The sequence below is a fragment of the Octopus sinensis genome, linkage group LG25 (genome assembly GCF_006345805.1).
Source record: "Octopus sinensis linkage group LG25, ASM634580v1, whole genome shotgun sequence".
Classification (NCBI taxonomy): domain Eukaryota; kingdom Metazoa; phylum Mollusca; class Cephalopoda; order Octopoda; family Octopodidae; genus Octopus; species Octopus sinensis.
The window spans coordinates 17,070,315-17,090,241 of NC_043021.1; the positions used below are offsets into that span (position 1 = coordinate 17,070,315).

Genomic DNA, 19,927 nt, shown 5'->3' on the forward strand with positions numbered 1-19,927 from the left:
TTCTGATGAAGGGTTAATGTTCAAAACATTAAAACTCTTTCCTTTTCTTCATACTAATACAATATTTGTTAAAACATGTCCATCTTGTGTTGGCTTTCCTCTTTTTGTTCATTATATTTTCAACACATACACACATACGAAGGGCTTTTTTTTCAGTTTTCCTCTTCTAAATCTGCATCACAAAACTTTGATTGGCCCAGGGTCAGAGGAAAAGACACTTGCTCAAGGTGTCATGCACTGGGATTGAACCCAAAACGACATTTAAGAAGCAAGCCTCTTATCCAGTCATTCCCACATAAACACAGTCAAAAGGTTCTGTGAACAACCTCCCACCACCACCCTAACCCTTTGTAGGTGCCCTTTACAAATATCTATAGCTTTCGGTTTACACTGAGCCCTGTGAATAAAATGGGGAGGAGGTAGATGTAAACAGTTGTAGCTTATCACATGTGAATTGAGCCTGGGATTCAAAAGATACCCCCTTGTTGTCTACAGAACCTCACTGATATAGATTGAGGATTACGTTAAGGGGACATATATCTGTGGTGTACTCAGCCACTTACACTTTTAATTCAATGAGTAGGTGGTCATTCAAACAGATGAAAGCTCATCAGTGAAGCCACACAGGACTCATGATTATCATATATGAGTATGTATGTATGCATATGTGTAGAAAAAAATATATACATGTGGATGTGTGTGTATATATATATATATATATATATATACACACATGTGATGGTGGGGTATTTTGTGTGTGTATGTATAAATAATTTCATCAATTGGATCTCAGCTACATAGAACTCTGCACTATACTCCTCTGTAGTCCGATAGCCAGGTCCAGTAGAGGAGCTTTCTGTGGCAGCCACAAGATTCCATATACTGCATTACAAATTTATATTATGTTTGTCTCTCTCTCTGTATATGTATATATATATATATATATATATACATACATATACAGAGAGAGAGACAAACATAATATAAATTTGTAATGCAGTATATGGAATCTTGTGGCTGCCACAGAAAGCTCCTCTACTGGACCTGGCTATCAGACTACATAGCAGTCCAATACAGAGGCATAAACAGGGTAGTCAGGCATTGCTTTCTTCCCCAATGCATGTATATAAACATATATGTTTGTGTAAGTGCTTCCACACATGCCCCCCACAGAGCAGAACCTGTATCAAATGTTAGGAGTTTCCCTATGTTTTGTCACTGAAACTGGGTGAGCCCTAACTATGAAGGGACTGTACTTACACTTGCTTTCAAATTGTTGGCTGGCACAAGGCTAGTAATTCCAGGGGAGGGGTCAAGTTGATTACAATGACCCCAATGTTCAACCAGTACTTATTTTGTTGACCCCGAAAAGATAGAAGGCAAAGTCGACGTCAGTGGAATTTGAACTCAGAACATAAAGAGGGATGAAATGCTGCTAAGAATTTTGTCTGGCAATTTAATGGTTCCCCTAGCTTGGTCCCTTAGGACTGTACATGTACTGAAAAGGGACCAAGCCTTGTCCTGTACACACTCACACACACACAGAGTCTGCTTTCTATGTCGGCATGGGTTGGATGTTGTGATAGGGTCCAATGGATCAGAGGACTATTCTCGATCAAGTCTCTTCGGTTTTCTGGGGTGGTTCTCTGGCTGGATGCCCTTCCTAATGCTAACCCTTCTAAAGTGTGTACCAGGTGCGTTTTACAGGGTACCAAAACTCTGGAGTGGTTCTCTAGTTGGATGCCCTTCCTAATTCTAACCCCTCTAAAGTGTGTACCAGGTGCATTTTACAGGGTACTAAAACTCTGGAGTGGTTCTCTGGTTGGATGCCCTTCCTAATGCTAACCCCTCTAATGTGTGTACCAGGTGTGTTTTACAGGGTACCAAAACTTTATTACATAAGAAAAAAAAAAGGGGTATTGAAGGTGGAGGAAAAAATAGGCAAACTGGGAGAGGGGGAGGAAGGACGATAGAGAATGAGAGAAGAAAGTGAAGAAAGAAATAACATGAATTTTAAAATCAGTCCTTCATCATGTATAACAACATAGTTTCAAGGTTAGCTTCAATTAATTAACACACTTCATTAGTCATAACGAGTTAGGCAATATGTGGATTTATTAGATGTTTCAAAATACAAAAAAGTAAAAAAAAAAAATAAATGTTAAAAAAAAAAAGAAAGAGCAACACAAAACAATTCCTTTATTCTTTTACCTGTTTAAAAGAAAAAAAAAAAGTCACTGGACTGTGGCCAAACTGGAACACCACCTGCAAGGGGTCAGTTTATCGAACCGACCCCAATTTTCGTATTTTTAAGTCTGGTACTCACTCATTCTCCCATTCTCCTTTTTTTGCTGTACTCCTACACGACAGGGATGTAAACAAACCAACACCGCCCGACAAGGAGTGAGAGCCCACGTACACACGCAGCATTTAACTGCCATGTCCCAACAAGTCCGAGGACTGTATCGAGCTCCTATATTAATTTTGGCATCGTTTTTTTATGGCTGAATGCCCTTCTTAATGCCAACCACTTTACAGAGCAGACTGGGTACTTGTTTGTTTTTTTTCCACAGCACAAGCACTAGTAAGATGGCATACATATATATATATATATATATATATATCATCTTCATCATTTAACATCCATCTTCCAAACTGGCATGGGTTAGATGGTTTGACAAGAAAGAGCAAGGTACCAGGTTCCACTGTCTGCTTTGGCATGGTTTCTATGGCTGGATCCCCTTTCTGATGCTAAACCACCTTACAGAGTGTATCGGGTGCTTTTTATGTGGCACCAACACCAGAGGGGAGGTTGCCATGTAACTCGCGAGACAAAGACCACTCACCCCAGGAGTTGGGGGGTGGAATCAAGGGAGGTGGGTTTGAGCCAGTTGAGAGATTAAAGTATAACAGAGGGATAGAGATTGGCGTCTTACTATGGAGGAGGTACTTGGCTACCCCCAGTAGGGAGAGAAAGATAGAGAGAAAAAGAGATGGCGTAAGGGATGTATAGGGACACACCCATACGGTACGGAGGGGTAAGTTTCATAAGTGTGTGCAGGGGAGGTGTTTAGAGATGGGGAAGAGGTGACTGTAGCAAGCGATGGAGAGAAATTGGAGCAGCTAGAACAGGGGAGCACCACTACATCCACAGATATGGCATGTGGGTGAGTCAGGGCAGGTGCTTGGTACAGTACGGGGTTGGGGGGTTGGAGTATTCTAGAACAGCAAGCAAATGGATTCTGTCAGTTTTGTTCAGTCAACTGAATTATCTGCTCTTGAATTGGTATCTACGTGGCTGAATACCCCACAGTTATGTGTCATTCAAGTAGAATCAGTGTGACATAGTGACAAGGCTAGACAGGAACAATCCATCCAACAGGCTTCATTACAGTTTCCCTCTACCCAGTTTTATTCACAAGGTATCAGTTAATTCAAGGCAAAGGTTAAGACTGCCCCACGACGCTACACTTTAGGGATTGAACCCAGATCCTAGTGGTTACATCCTTTGTTCTACAGTGACCAGAAGGTTTCCCCTTCTCCCATCAAATATTTCACATAAAAACACATTCTAAAACTACACACACACACACACACACACAGTCTTCAAGCAGAAAACTGAAGATCCAACACAAGGCCACACACTTATATTGGAGGGAAACAAGAATATGTGATGTTCATGCCTTTCTCAACAGCATTATTACTGTAAGGAATGTGAGGTAAACAGCCCCTCTGGCCAGAAATTAACACCAATTAAAAGTGGACTTGGCGTGGTACAAAGAAAGTGTTTGCCTCTTAAGACCCATTATCATAAACATCCTTTGCCCTCACTTTGTTATTCACATGTTAAAAGACATATTTTTCATTTAACTGAAGAATTATTTATAGAGCTTGGTTGAGATTGTTTGGCATGCATGCCTTTCTCACCAGCATTAATACTGTAAGGAATGTCAAATATGCTTATAACTGGAAAGTCAAAATTAAACCTGCTATGTGGGGACAAGACGCACCAAGCGAACTTGGTTTTTGCTCAGTAATCTCAAACCACCAGCTCTCCCACCGCCTTCTGTGCACCACCATAAAAATGTAAAAAGTGTTTCAAAACTTCCTCCTTAGCTACAAAGTCATAGCCCCACCACATACACACACACAGAATGAGATTGTGTGGCAGCAATCCTTTCCCAACATTCCAAGACTTAGTAGAAATCAAAGAAGCAAGAGTTGGTCCACTTCAAACGCTTTGCAGTGAAGTGGGATCTGCTAAATGCCACGGCCAAAGTTGGCAATTTATGTTTTGGGGGAAAGTAAGGAAAAAGTGGCAGGCTTTTGGAGTTAATTTTCTATGACATTCTTGCCTCCATTGAGGACATCAGGGATACAAGTGAATCAAACCAGCGTCGGATGAACTCAACTGGTTTCCAACCAAGAATTGAAACTTTGCTCACAGACTCAATCAATTTGCCTGGAACTCGGCTTTCGTTACCAATATTTGTTTGTTTGTTTGTTTTTTAAAATAATTTTCATTGCTAAATTACACGAGTCGTTATAAAATCATTCTCTTCATCAGATGGAAGTTCACAAATATATAATAGAGAAAAATAAGAGTTGGACGGGATTGCATGGAAAAAGCCAATTATCGTTAGCGCCACAACTGAACTAAAATCTCAATAAATTAGGTTCCAGACCAGGAATGGAAACCAGCATGGCAGAATTTGAATGGCTGGAAACTTATTAATCTCTCTCTGGATTCTACATCAGTTAACTGCCCTATTTTCCAAAATTCATTCAATAATAATAATAATAAAAATAATAATAATCCTTTCTACTATAGGCACAAGGCCTGCAATTTAGTGAGAGGGGACCAGTTGATTACATTGACCCCCCAATGTTTCACTGGTACCCTAATTTATCAACCCCGAAAGGATAAAAGGTAAAGTTGACCTCAGCGGAATTTGAACTCAGGACTCAAAATGCCACTAAGCATTTCGCCCGGTGTGCTAACGATTCTGCTGGTTCACAACCTTAATTCTTTCTACTATAGGCACAAGGCCTGAAATTTGCAGGGAGGGACAAAGTCAATTACATTGACCCCAAAAGGTCAGAGTTGACCTCGGCGGAATTTGAACTCAGAACCTAAGGATGGATGAAATGCCACTAAGAAGCATTTTGTCCGGCATGCTAACAATAATAATAATAATAACAATCCTTTCTACTGTAGGCACAAGGCCTCAAATTTGGGGGTAAGGGATTAAGTTGATTACATCAGCCCCAGTGCATAACTGGTACTTATTTAATCGACCTCAAAAGGATAAAAGGTAAAGTTGACCTTGGTGAAATTTGAACTCAGAACGTACCGGCAGATGAAATATCGCTAAGCATTTCAGCCACTGTGCTAAGAATTCTGCCAGCTCGCTACCTTAATAATAATAATAATTTAGTGGAAGGGAGTTAGTCAATGCAGTCAACCCCAGTATTTGACTGGTATCTTATTTTATTGAGCCTGAAGGGGAGGGGTGGGGACAAGTTGATTACATTAACCATAGTACAAGGATTCTGCCAGCTCACTGCCTTTTTAAATAATAATAATAATAATAATAGTTTCAGCAAGTTCTGGGGAGAGGGTAGGTTGATTACATCAACCCCAGTGTATAACTGGTACCCTTTTTTTTTTCTTTTAAATCAACCCCCCATCGCCCCAAAGGATGAAAAGTAAAGTCAACCTCAGTGGCATTTGAACTCAGAATGTAAAGAACTAGAAGACATGTCGCTAAGCATTTTGTCCAATGCCCTCAAGACTCAGCCGGCTCACCACTTAATAATAATAATAATAATAATAATAGGTTTTTCAAACATAAACACAAGGCTTGAAAAGTTGTGAGATGGTATTTGTCAGTACCACCAACCATCAACACCCTTGAAAAGAAAAAAAAAATTTTTTTTTAAAGGTTACTCAACCATTTCCAAAATTCAAATTTTTAAGAATTTACCATTTTAGAATTTCGTTTCATACCACCACCCTCCACACACAACCACCTTCTCATCAGATTTCACTAATCTCACTGCTTGTTTTTTTTTTATAGTTTTTTTATTTGTTGTTTTTTTTTTAAATTGTTTTTTATTTTTTTTTTTATTTACTCCTTGATAAACACTCGTGTTAAAAAAAAATAAAATGAAATTTAAATATTATTGTTCAAGTCACACAGATAAATAAATAAATATCAGTCATAAAAAATATTCCAGGTTCATTAAAAAAAAGGGGGGGGGGAAACAATTTAAAGAAAAAAAATTCCAACATTCTATTGTAGTTACAAATGTTTTTTTTGTTTAAAAAAAAGAAAAATCAATACAAATGAAAAAAAAATAATTCCACACCATTGACCCCCACTACACACACACAAACACAGGTCCACTATGAGCCTACAAGTTTATTTAGTAGGGGGGGAAACTTTGTGCCAGTTTCCACAATATTTAAGCAACCAAGAGCTGTACCACGGGCCCTAGCACCTGTTCAATGGGACAGGATGCTAGTCTTTCAAAGGGTTAACTCCCAGCTGCTGTTGCAGCTCCTGCTACACGCTTTTTTGCCGCTGAGTGGACTGAAGTGATATGAAGTGAAGTGCCTTGTTCAAGGATACAATGCATTGATCAGTCTGAGAATCGATGCCAAGAACTTCCAGCCACAGCTACAATAGCCTTACTCCTAGGCAACGTGCCTCCTCACACACACACACACAATATATATACATATATGCATACATACATATATATATACACATATATATATATACACACATATATATATACACATATATACATATACACACATATACATACACATATATATACACATACATATATATACATACATACATACATATACATACATACATACATATACATACATACATACATGCATACATATATACATGCATACATATATACATGCATACATATATACATGCATACATATATACATACATACATATACACATACATACATACACATACATACATACACATACATACATACACATACATACATACACATACATACACATACATACACATACATATACATACATACATATACATACATACATATACATACATACTATACATACATACATATACATACATACTATACATACATACATATACATACATACATATACATACATACATATATCATACATACATACATACATACATACATACCATACATACATACATACACATACATACATACATGCATACACATACATGCATACATATACATGCATACATATACATGCATACATATACATGCATACATATACATGCATACATATACATGCATACATATATATGCATACATATATATACATACATATATATACATACATACATATACATACATATACATACATACATATATATACATACATACATATATATATATATATACATACATATATATACATACATACATATATATATATATATACATACATATATATATATACATACATATATATATATACATACATATATATATATATATATATATATATATATATTATATATATATATACATACATATATATATATATTTAATGGTATATAGTATGCATACATAAGTTACATATATATACACAAACAAACACATTACAACTTCTATTTGACAAAATTTCACATTTATCTGGAATTCCTATTTTGTATGGTAAAAAACAAAAAGAAATAAAATTGAATAAAAATTAAACCAATCCAAAAGTCCATGTATTTATTTACTGGCCTTCCAAATTAGAATATAGCCGAGGGAGGTGGACCACAGCGAATATCATTGGTGCAAGGTAGACGATGCTCTTTGCTCCTTTTCACCCCTATGACCACCAAAAACACAACTCGAAACCCCAAATATCATATTTCCGAATTGTTGGGTTTTTTTTGGCAAGTGATCTGATCTGGAACCACTGAGTGGCAAAACAATATATTATAAAATACGCTATATTATAAAAGAGCTGTTTTTAACCATTTACAAACACACAGGATTTGTTGCAACCATTTTAGGTTTATTTCTTGGTCTACCATTAAGTAACATGAGCTCAAGTCCTTTGTTTTTATATTTCCATATTCCGATTGAAATACACTGGTTTTGTTTCAATTGATTTTGAAAATTACGATGAATTTAGTAAACCTTGTTGTTATTGAGCTGGTGTTCGGAACACAAATTAACATGAAATTTTGACAAAGATTTTAATTTAGCTCACTTTACAGCAGGGCCTTTGTATTCAAAGAACCAAAGGTAGTGGTCTCCTATGGGTTTACATAAAAAGGGTTAACCTTTTTGGTATCTTAGTTCTGTAGAAAAACATTGTTTAACCCTTTGGCATTTAAACCGGTCACATTCGGCTGAAAATTTTACCTATTTAACGTTAAAACTAGCTAGATCCAGCCTTTTACATCTATTCTATGAAGTCATTCAAAAAAAATATTATCACATCATTGAAGTCTCAAAGCAGAGAGATCTGAACAATAAAGGGTTAAATTTTTTTGGAAAATAATCAAGAATTTGGTAAAAATAACTAACATAAATTAACGTAGGGTTCCAATGGAAGGTTTTAATTTAGATCACTTTAAATCAGGGATTTTTGTATCATAGAATCAGAGCAAGTCTAAGGTATGCTGGTTCCAAAAATGTTGAGATATTGAGCTCAAGGTCATAAGGTTGTATGTTCAATTCTTGGAGCAGGTGCTACATTGTGTCCCAGAAAAGACCCCCTTTGGTTATGAATGGCCATGGGATTGCACCTTGAAAGTTGCCCTCCGAGGCACAAGTCCGGGCAAGGTTGTTTTATGGAAGACCAGCAGTCGCCCATGCATACCAGCCTCCCCTCTCCATGCCACCAATGTTATCCAAGGAAAGGCAAAGGGGCCGATATAGCTTGGCACCAGTGATGTTGCAACTCATTTCTACAGGTGAGTGAACTGGAGCAATGTGAAATAAAGTGTCTTGCTCAAGAACACAACACACAGCCCGGTCCAGGAATTGAACTTACTACCTGATGTTTGTGAGCCTGATGCTTGAACCACTCAGACATGCACCTTGAATATGTAAAAAGGGTAAAGGGTAAAGACCCCCTTCCATCATGAATGACCATGAGATTGCACCTAGAAAGTTACCCTCCAAGGCACAAGTCCAGGCAAGGTTGCTTATGGAAGACTAGCAGTCACCCATGCATACCAGCCTCTCCTCTCCACACTACTGATGTTATCCAAAGGAAAGGCAAAGGCTGATACAGTTTGGCACCAGTGATGACACAACTCATTTCTACAGCTGAGCCATGTGAAATAAAGTGTCTTGCTCAAGAAATCAGCACAGCCCAGTCCAGGAATCGAACTCACAACTTCACAATTGTAAGCCTTGATACCCTAACCACTGAGCCATGTACCTTCATGTCCCAGAGCAATGTACATCATTTCACACTGCTCCAGTCTACTTGCGGGAAAATAAGCAGCAAACCAGCTGCTAAAGCCCTCTCTCTTTCTCCAGCTGTCACACACCATTGATGTGGGGCTGGGTTAAGCAATGTGCAGGAGGGCCAAGAAGGTGCCTACGTCTACCTGTGACTATACAAGCACTTAAAACAATTAGTGAAAGCATGGTATGTACTACCAAGTCTTACTCGCTTGTGAGTGACGGCCGTGTTCCGTTAGTGACCATTATGAAATGTTGAAAATGAAAAGCAGTTTCGTTGCACTTTGGTGACATCGTCACCGAGACAATCCCATTACAAGATCAATCGAAAATCAATCTCTTATTCTCTCCGTCAGGTGGCGCTTCGATAGACGCAGTGGAACTACAGCAGCGAACAAATCAAAGAGGTGCAACAAAACTTCCCCACCCTTCATAATAGACAGCACGCTTGAGAGACAGATGAAAATAGAATGTCAACAGATCCCGCGCCTTTTGAAATGGTTAAAACGACTCAATGATACAGTTTGCTATACATGCATGTATAACCATATATATACACACGCATACATTACATTACAAGATGTTTCAATCACTGGCCTATGGCCATGCTGGAACCACCTCCATCAAGGGGGGTTAGGGTCAGTGCTTATCAACCCCTTAGTATTTTGTCTGGTATTTATTTTATCACCTCAGAACTGAGGAAAACATGCAAAGATGTCCTGGGCAGGATTTGAACTAAGGCACACACACACACACACACACATACATACATGCATACATGCACGCACACACAACACATACATATTTACGCATCTATGTATGTGTATAAATCTATCTCTACACTCATATTCATTTACACACACAATTATATATATATATATATATATATATAGATATATATATACACATACATACACACACACATACTGTTTAAATGCTACAGACCCACCCACAAACTTTGTTTTGGTGTGGCTTTATTTTAAGTTTTAGTTTTCAAATTTTAATTTTAAAATTTATTAGTATTATTATAATTAATATTATTTTTGTTTTTGCTATTTCCTTGTTATGCTACGTGTCACCGCAGACATTTAGAATGGAAATTTTAAAAAAAAACTTAAAAAAAAAAAAACAAATTGTTTTTTTTTAAAAAATCACACGTAAGTATAGGATTTAATGATTTCTGTTCTTCTTTGAGTGTCGACATCGGTGGAAACAGATATTGTTGAGACTGTATGGGAGCCCATTTCTCCGGTACCGCAAAGTTCCTTGATGGATTGCACGTGGTATTTCACTTGCTCGACTCCTAACACAACCCCAGCCCGCACACGATTGGCAGCGTAGCTGCTGGACTCTCTTAAAGATTGTACATAATGGCTACCAGTGTCCTTAATTGAATGCATGTACTGGCTGCTTGTATCACGAATGGTTTGAACGTGGCACCGCATCTTCAACATTCTTCTTTCAACTCCGTACATCAAGCGAGCTCTCACTTCGTCGAGGGTCTCCCGAATGTTGGTGTCCGGCGATACCTTCTCGTAGTAGTCGTCGAAATCGGCCACTGGCGTGGTACACTTGAGAGGGGAGGCCCCTGGAGAATGGTCTAGGTATGGTATGGAACCAAATGAAGAAAAATCCGAGTTGGTGCAGGTACTGATCTTTTCGATTTCCGTAGAAGAGTTGATTTCGACTGGTTGGATTTCTGGATCTTGGTCCGAGACTTTGAAATTCTTTTTGCGTTTGTTAATTACGTGTACGAGGATACGGATGGACCCAAACAAGATCCCCAGCAAAAGGAAAGAAAGGGATGCACCAAGACTGACAACAAGACTCATAGTGTAGACTGACGGAATTAGGGAGTAAACCTTTAAAACTAGTGTTGCTGAATTGTTCCCTAGGGGGTTAATTGCTAAACAACGGAACCGACCACCAAAATAGCCACGTAAATTCTGGATGAATAGCGACCCGTTATTCGATATGTAAATATCGGAACTGTATTTAGAATCTAAATAAGTGTGCTTCATGAGAAACGGCTGTGATATCGAAGTCAATAGATGCAGATGCATATCGTGTGCAAATAGGTCACCCCAGGGGGTTACCCAGACGATGCTGGGTCTGGGAGAACCTGTAGCATTGCAATCTAAGCGGATATTTTGATGACTAACTATAGACATGTTGGCACTTACAAAGTCCAGATGCGGTCCTTCACATAATACGTCAGTGTAATTCAAAAACAACACCTGGTCCCCTGCGAGTGAAGGCGGAGAATGACATGTAAGGTTCTGAAAATTATAGAAAAGTTCAGGATTGTTGTTATAAGCAACCAAAAACTCTTGCACAACACAAGAACAATCGATCGGGTTCCCTTCCAGCGATACCTGATGCAGATTGCTAAACGACAATAGCAAATCTTCATGGAATGTCTGAAGCAAGTTGTGGCGCAGGTCGACCGTTTTTAGAATACTGTTGTTCATGAGTGTCAAAGGCGGTATGTAGGTTAAGTAGTTGTAGGACAAATCCAACATTTCTAAATTTTCTAAAGGTTTGAAGATGGAATTTGGTAATACTGGAAGAAAATTATTGTGTAAGTCAAGATATTCCAAATGAACCAAATGAGAAAATACACCTGTCAGCAGTGCTGCTAGCTTATTGTTGCTTAAGTCTAAGGAGACGAGGTTGGTTAAAGTTAAAAAGGCATCCTGAGATATGTTTGTGATGTTGTTCCTGCTGAGGTTTAGGTATGCTAAACTGGTGAGGCCGTCAAAAGACTCTGAAGAGATGCCAGTCAATTCGTTGGAACTCAAATCGAGATTGAAGACGTTGGCCGGTAAGAGAGACTGAGCTGAGAATTCTTTCAGATGTCCATTTATGGTGATGTTGCGGACGTACGGCGGCACATTTTCTTCGAGTTTGTCGATACCGAAGCAAGTCAAGGAAAGGCTGTCGTTGCAGTTGCAGCCGACTTGGCAGCATGTGACCTCCACCAAAGATGTAAAAGCCAACAGGAGAATAATAATAATAATCAACTGGGAAACCGGAGAGACAGCGTGAAGAATCATTTTTTCAGCAATCTGCATCTGACTGAAACAGGAAAAAAAATACATCGTTAGACAACGAGATTGCAATTAGCAAACACTGACAATTCATTAGATAATTAAAATCAATCGATACTCTTCACACTGAAGCTGTCATACACATTTGTTTCCTTTTCTTTCTTTCAAATGTCATTTCCAAACAAGGCTCAGGTATTCAAGGTGAAGGAGAAACTTTTTTTTTTAAGAGGGGCAGTAGAACTCCTGACCCTTAACAGGGTCTCAGAGACAGGTGGAGAGTGAGGGAGGGGTTCCTAGAAATGGAAACCTGCTTTGGATGCTTGCAACAGAGCGGGAGTCAGTGGAAGGTATACAAGGTGCTAAGAGGTGGTGTGAAACAGGGTGATGGATTAATATCTTGGTGATGGGTCAACATCGGGGTGATGGATTAACATCTGGGTGATGGATTAACATCTGGGTGATGGATTAACATCTGGGTGATGGGTCAAGAACTGGGTGACGGGTCAACATCGGGGTGATGGATTAACATCTGGGTGACGGGTCAAGAACTGAGTGACTGGTCAACATCGGGGTGATGGATTAAGAACTGAGTGATGGATTAACATCTGGGTGATGGGTCAAGAACTGGGTGACAGGTCAAGAACTGGGTGACGGTCAACGTTTAGGTGATGGATTAAGAGCTGAGTGATGGATTAAGAGCTGAGTGATGGATTAACATCTGGGTGATGGGTCAAGAACTGGGTGACGGATTAAGAACTGAGTGATGGATTAACATCACCATCCAACTAGGGTCTCTAACAGAATGCAAAAAGACAAATTAAATACAAGGTACCTGGTCCCCCATTCTTATAGTTCAATCAACCCACTAGCTTGGATTTATAGCTGTGAGGTAAGAAGCCTGCTTCCCAACTAGATGGTTCTGGGTTCAGTCCCTGTGTATGGCAACTTTGGCAGATGTCTTCTACTATAGCCTCAAGCTGACCAAAGGCTTGTGAGTGAATTTGGTACAAGGAAACTGAAAGAAGCCCATTGTATATATATGCGTATATCTTAGTGTTTGAGTCCCCCACCACTGCTTGACAACCAGTGTTAGTATTTTTATGTCCTTGTAACTAGCAGTTCGGCAAAAGCTACCAATAGAATAATAACAAGGTTTTAAAAAAAAAAAAGTATTAAGGACGATTCATTCAACTAAGAATCTTTCAAGGTGGTGCCTCAGCATGGCCATAGCCTAATGACTGAAACAACTAAAGGAAAAAAGAACATCAGGAGAACTGAATGCAAAGTGGAATTTGACTGGATTCGAACCCAAATTGATTCTGGTTCATGGTTTGAAAAAACAAAAAAAAAAAACAAAAAAGTGTTGCAGCACAATTCACAAGTGGTTTACAAACACAAGAGAACCACGAAGGACCTAGCTGATGGCCAAATTGACAGCGACACCAACATTTACACACATTATAAGTTTGAAAGGCAGCGAGCTGGTAGAAACGTTAGCACGCCGGGCGAAATTCGTAGCCGTATTTCTTCTGTCGTTACGTTCCGAGTTCAAATTCTGCCGAGGTCGACTTTGCCTTTCATCCTTTCGGGGTCGATAAATTAAGTACCAGTTACGCACTGGGGTCGATGTAGTCGACTTAATCCCTTTGTCTGTCCTTGTTTGTCCCCTCTGTGTTTAGCCCCTTGTGGGCAATAAAGAAATATATAAGTTTGAAAGCCTCTACGTACATAAATGTGCATATGTGTGTGTACAAAGGAGAGAGAGAGAGAGAGAGAGAGAGAGAGAGAAAAAAAACCAAAGAGTTAATGGAGACAATGGCTCAACCAATTACTTTTGGAGTGAGAGCAGCCAGAGTGAGTGCACTCACTTAGGTCAGTCTGTTAAAAATTTTAAATCATCTTCATTGTCATTATTAATATTGTGCAGGTGGCACGTAAAAAGCACCCACTACACTCACGGAGTGGTTGGCATTAGGAGGGGCATCCAGCTGTAGAAACACTGCCAGATAAGACCGGAGCCTGGTGCAGTGGGGGGGGGGTTAAGTCAATTACATCGACCCCAGTGTTTTACTGGTATTTGTTTTATCGACTGTGAAAGAATGAAAGGCAAAGTCGACACTGGTGGAATTTGAACTCAAAATGTAAAGACGGATGAAATACTGCCAAGCATTTTTCCCAGCGTGCTAATGATTCTGCCACCTCACTGCCATAATAATAATAATAATAATAATGCCTGGCCTTGCCTGGCTTGTGTGCCGGTGGCACGTAAAAAGCACCATCAAATCGTGGCCGCTGCCAGGCTCCCCTGGCACCTGTGCCGGTGGAACGTAAAAAGCACCCACTACACTCTCAGAGTGGTTGGCGTTAGGAAGGGTATCCAGCTGTAGAAACACTGCCAGATAAGACCGGAGCCTGGTGCAGCCTTCTGGCTTCCCAGATCCCCGGTCGAACCGTCCAACCCATGCTAGCATGGAGAACGGACGTTAAACGATGATGATGATGATGATGAATATCATTCTTTTCTACCCTAGGCACAAGGCCCGATATTTGGGGTGAGGGGGCCAGTCGATTAGATCGCCCCCAGAACACAACTAGAACTTAATTCATTGACCCTGAAGGGACAATGGACAAAGTCGACCATGGAAGTTAACTTTGACTTTCATCTTTTTGGGGCCAGCAAAATGAGTCCCAGTTGAGCACGGGGGTGGGATGTGGCGGGGGATGTCAATGCAACTGACTTACCCACACCCCTAAAATTGTTGGGCTTGTGTCGAAATTTGAAACCATTATTATAATTGTTGTTATTGGTGGTGGTGGTCTTGTTTGGATTGGGAGAATTGTAAGAACACTTAAAAAAAAAAAAAGGTCCATGTGACATTTATCTTGCATCTGAAATCCAGCAGAGGTGACGTTACCATTTATTCATTCTTCAGGGGTCAATAGAATAAAGTGCAAATCAACCAATGGGACCCATTTAATCAAATATGCTCCTTGTCTCAAAGATTCTGGCTTTGTACCTGAAATCATCATCATCATCATCATTATCATTGCCGTCATTGTTCGATTCTGTTTGACATTGTTTATGCAGCAATGACGGTTTCTGTTGCTAATCGCTAAATTAGCAACAATCAGAACAGATGCCAGAATTGAAAGATATTTGCTGACATTTGTCCAAACCAGAAATCAATATGACGACAGCCAACTATTTTGGGAAACGGACAAAAATTACTGAAACCAAATGAGAAAGAGAAAGAAAAAGGAAACAAAAAAAGCTAAAGAATGCTTAGAATCGGTAGACTTGGAATTTCTATTATTTTTTTCCCCCCATTTTCTTCTTTTTTTTTTCCCTTTGGTCTGAATATATTACCTGGCATTAATGTTTTCTGTTTTGTTATGGCTTAAGTCCATGGCAGAAGGGTAACACACATTACCTTTTCCAGGATTTTGAAGACTTGGGAGTGGGGTGGGGGGGTGGGCCCTGGCCTGAATGTGAGAGTTATTTATACACACTCGTATCTCTCATCTCAGACTGCTTTAAAGTGCATATTTTAATTTGGTTTTCAAATTTTGGCAACAAGGCCAGTGACTTTGGGGAGTGGGTAGGTTGATTACATCGACCCCCAGCTTTTCACTGGTACTTGTTTTATTGACCCTGAAAGAATAAAAGGCAAAGCCGACACCAGTGTAATTTGAACTCAGAACGTAAGGACAGACGAAATGCTGCCAGCTCACAATAATAATGGTTTCAAATTTTGCCACAAGGGCAGCAATTTTGGGAGAGGGGATAAGTTGATTACATCGACCCCAGGACGCAACTGGTACTTAATTTATCGACCCCGAAAGGATGAAAAGCAAAGCCAACCTCAGAGGAATTTGAACTCAGAATGTAGAGACAGACAAAATACCGCAAAGCATTTCATCCAGCATGCTAACAATTCAAATAATAATAATAATAATAATAATAATAATGGTTTCAAATTTTGGCACAAGGCCAGCAACTTTGGGGAGTGGGGGGGGGGGGTTAAGTCGATTACATCGACCCCGGTGTTTTACTGGTATTTGTTTTATCGACTGTGAAGGAATGAAAGGCAAAGTCGACACTGGTGGAATTTGAACTCAAAATGTAAAGATGGATGAAATACTGTTAAGCATTTTTCCCAGCGTGCTAATGATTCTGCCACCTCGCTGCCATAATAATAATAATAATAATAATAATAATAATAATAATGCCTGGCCTTGCCTGGCTTCTGTGCCGGTGGCACGTAAAAAGCACCATCCAATCGTGGCCACTGCCAGGCTCCTCTGGACCTGTGCCGGTGGCACGTAAAAAGCACCCACTACACTCTCGGAGTGGTTGGTGTCAGGAAGGGCAACCAGCTGTAGAAACACTGCCAGATCAGACTGGAGCCTGGTGCAGCCTCCTGGCTTCCCAGACCCCGGTCAAACCGTCCAACCTGTGCTACCACGGAAAACGGACGTTAAACGATGATGATGATGAATAATAATCCTTTATACTAAAGACACAAGACATGAAATTTTAGGGGAGGGAGCTGGCCAGTTATATCAACACCCGGTGCTCAATTGGTGGCCCTGAAAGGATGAGAGGCCAAGTCAACCGTGACAGAATTTAAACTCAGAATTGAAGACGGACGTAATGACGCAAAGAATTCTGCTTGGCATGCTAATGATTCTGCCAGCTCGCTGCCTTCAGTAATAACGATAATGCTTCAAATTTTGACACAAGGTAGTGATTTGGAGAAGTACCCAATTACATCAACCCCCAGTAGTTGATAGGTACTTAACTGACTCAGGAAGGATGAAAGGTGAAGTTGATTCTGGTGGGATTTGAGCTTTAGAAAGAAAATCAAAATGGTACTGGAATGGATTTGTTCCACTAAAACCGTTTAATCCTTTAGCATTTAAACTGACCACATCCAACCCAAATATTCTGTTTTATGCTCAAACTGGCTAAAACTGACCTCTCACACCTGCATTACAATGTCAGTCCAAAATTCTATTGTCACATCATTGAAATTTCAAAGCTACAAGATGGTGCAAGATTAATTCAAAATGATGTGAGTAAATAAATATATTTGAAAAAGTAATCTGAACGCTAAATGGTTAAGGTGGTGCTCCAGTATGGCCACAGTTCAATGACTGAAACAAGATAAACGGGGAAGAATTAGTACACACACACACACTAATTCCTACATAATGTATTTAATTTTAAGCCACACCATGATTGTAAGATTGTGGTTTCGATTCATGGACTGGGCGACGCGTTGTGTTCTTGAGCAAGACACTTCATTTCAAGTTGCTCCTGTCCACTCAGCTGGCAAAAATGAGTAACGCTGCGATGGACTGGCGGCCCATCCGGCTGGGGAACACATACGCCATAGAAACCGGGAAACCAGGCCCATGAGACTGGCTAGGCTTTAAAAAGGGCACATTTATTTTTTATTTATACTGAAATTTACATTATTTACTGTTGGTATACCAGAACATGACACCACATCATTAAGACTGTTGTTTAATTAAAGATACAACATTACATCGTTATTGTTATGATTGTCGTTTAATTTAAGAGACAGACTATTCAACATTATTATATCATTACCATTAGAAATAAGGTTTTAATTGAAAATACAGAATATAGACTAATACTACATCGTTATGACTTGTTTAATTAAAGACACAGAATACACATTACATTGTTATCGTTATAAATGTTGTTTAATTAAAGATATGGAATACAAAACATTACATCATTATGACTTAATTAAGGACATGGAATATGCAACATCACATCGTTATGACTGTCGCTTGATTAAAAAATTACAGAATAAACAGATTTAAAGGTTAATCCAATGAATACTAAGGCCATCAGAGAAATCTCAAATGCAGACACTTAATCTGCTAGAAAAAGCAGCCATGTTCCAATCAAATCAAATTAAAGGCAGTGAGTTGGTGGAAACGTTAGCACACCGGGCGAAATGCTTAGCGGTATTTCGTCTGCTGTTACGTTCTGAGTTCAAATTCCGCCGAGGTTGACGTAGAAAGACTGCCAGATCAGATTGGAGCCTGGTGCAGCCGCTGGCTTCCCAGACCTTAGTCAAACCATCCAACCCATGCCAGCATGGAAAATGGACATTAAACAATGGTGATGATGATTGTAGGACAGGTATGAGAAGCATGATCTGGCCAGTTTGAGCATAAAACAAAATATATTTTGGCTGGATATGGCTGGTTTGAATGATAGAAGGTTAAGCAACAGCCCTCCCCAACGCCACTGCCACCCTCAACAGGTTCTATGACAAGATGGTTAATGCAGTTAAATGGTTAATATGGTTAATACGGTTATGCAATTATTAAAAATGGTTAACTTACAGGATAAATATTGAGGTTCACTTTTGATGGCTGAAACATCTTCAAACGATGTGGAGAACCTGTACAACAATAAATAAATACAAAAATCCAATTAAAAAATATTTATTATATCAACTATTTTTTATTAAAAAATGAGTAAATATTTAACCCTTTCGATAGCAATCCACTTCACGTCCTAAATTTTAAAAAATCCCTGTTTTAAAGTGATGTTACTTAAAACCTTTCTTCAAAATCTTATGTCATGTCCCAAACACCAGATTAATAACTGATACAGGTATTTTACTGAAATAGTCATTATTTTCCAAAATTAATCGAACCAAATACACAGTTTTTCAACAGAAATATGGTAAGAAAAGGGTTCACACTTTTGATAGCACCCTGTTTGAAGGGATCTAAATTAAAACCTTTCAGGAAAATTTCATGTTATGTTCCAAACACCAGCTTAATAACGACAAAGTTATTTCATTAAATTCTTCTTCATCATCATAATTTAAGGCCTGTTTTCCAGGTTTTGGTTGGCAAGGCCAGGAGCTGCACCAAGTACCATTTGCAGCTGTCATGCAACCTCAAGATAACGAGGCAGAATTGTGCACAACACACATTATATATATATGTACACACACACACACACACAGACATTATATATACGTACACACACACGCATACAATGGGCTTCTTTTAGTTTCCATCAACCAAATCCATTTTAAAGACTTTGGTTGGTTAAGGACTATAGTAAGTAGACAACTACCACCCAAGTTGTCATAGCAGGACTGAACCTGAAGCCACAAGATTAGGAGGGAAACTTCTTAACCACACAGCCATCTCTCTTTCTCTCTCTCTCTCGTGGCTGTGTGGTAAGAAGCTTGCTTCCCAACCACATGATTCTGGGTTCAATCCCACTGCATGGCACCTTGGGCAAGTGTCTTCTACTATAAATCTGGGCTGACCAAAGCCTTGCGAGTGGATTTGATAGATGGAAACTGAAAGAAGACTGTCATGTCATGTATGTGTGTGTGTGTGTGTGTGTGTGTGTGTG

At 39.3% G+C, this 19,927-nt stretch overlaps 1 protein-coding gene and 1 long non-coding RNA gene across 2 annotated transcripts in view; both read right to left on the bottom strand.

Moving 5' to 3' along the window:
• Positions 1–7,917: 7,917 nt before the first annotated feature.
• LOC118767889 lies at positions 7,918–9,221 on the bottom strand. Its single transcript, XR_005003793.1, has 2 exons — positions 9,036–9,221; positions 7,918–8,731 (listed from the first exon to the last, which is right to left on the bottom strand). It is a non-coding gene; the product is annotated as an uncharacterized LOC118767889 (long non-coding RNA).
• A 1,190-nt stretch (positions 9,222–10,411) lies between these two features.
• Positions 10,412–19,927, bottom strand: part of LOC115224342 (leucine-rich repeat and fibronectin type-III domain-containing protein 4) — a 74,101-nt gene continuing 64,585 nt past the window's right edge. The window contains exons 3-4 of the mRNA XM_029795214.2: positions 18,892–18,950; positions 10,412–12,532 (exon numbers count right to left, since the gene is read on the bottom strand). Coding sequence (XP_029651074.1) covers positions 10,606–12,528 — 1,923 coding nt within the window. The 5' untranslated portion in view covers positions 12,529–12,532; positions 18,892–18,950 and the 3' untranslated portion in view covers positions 10,412–10,605. The remainder of the gene's footprint in view (positions 12,533–18,891; positions 18,951–19,927) is intronic.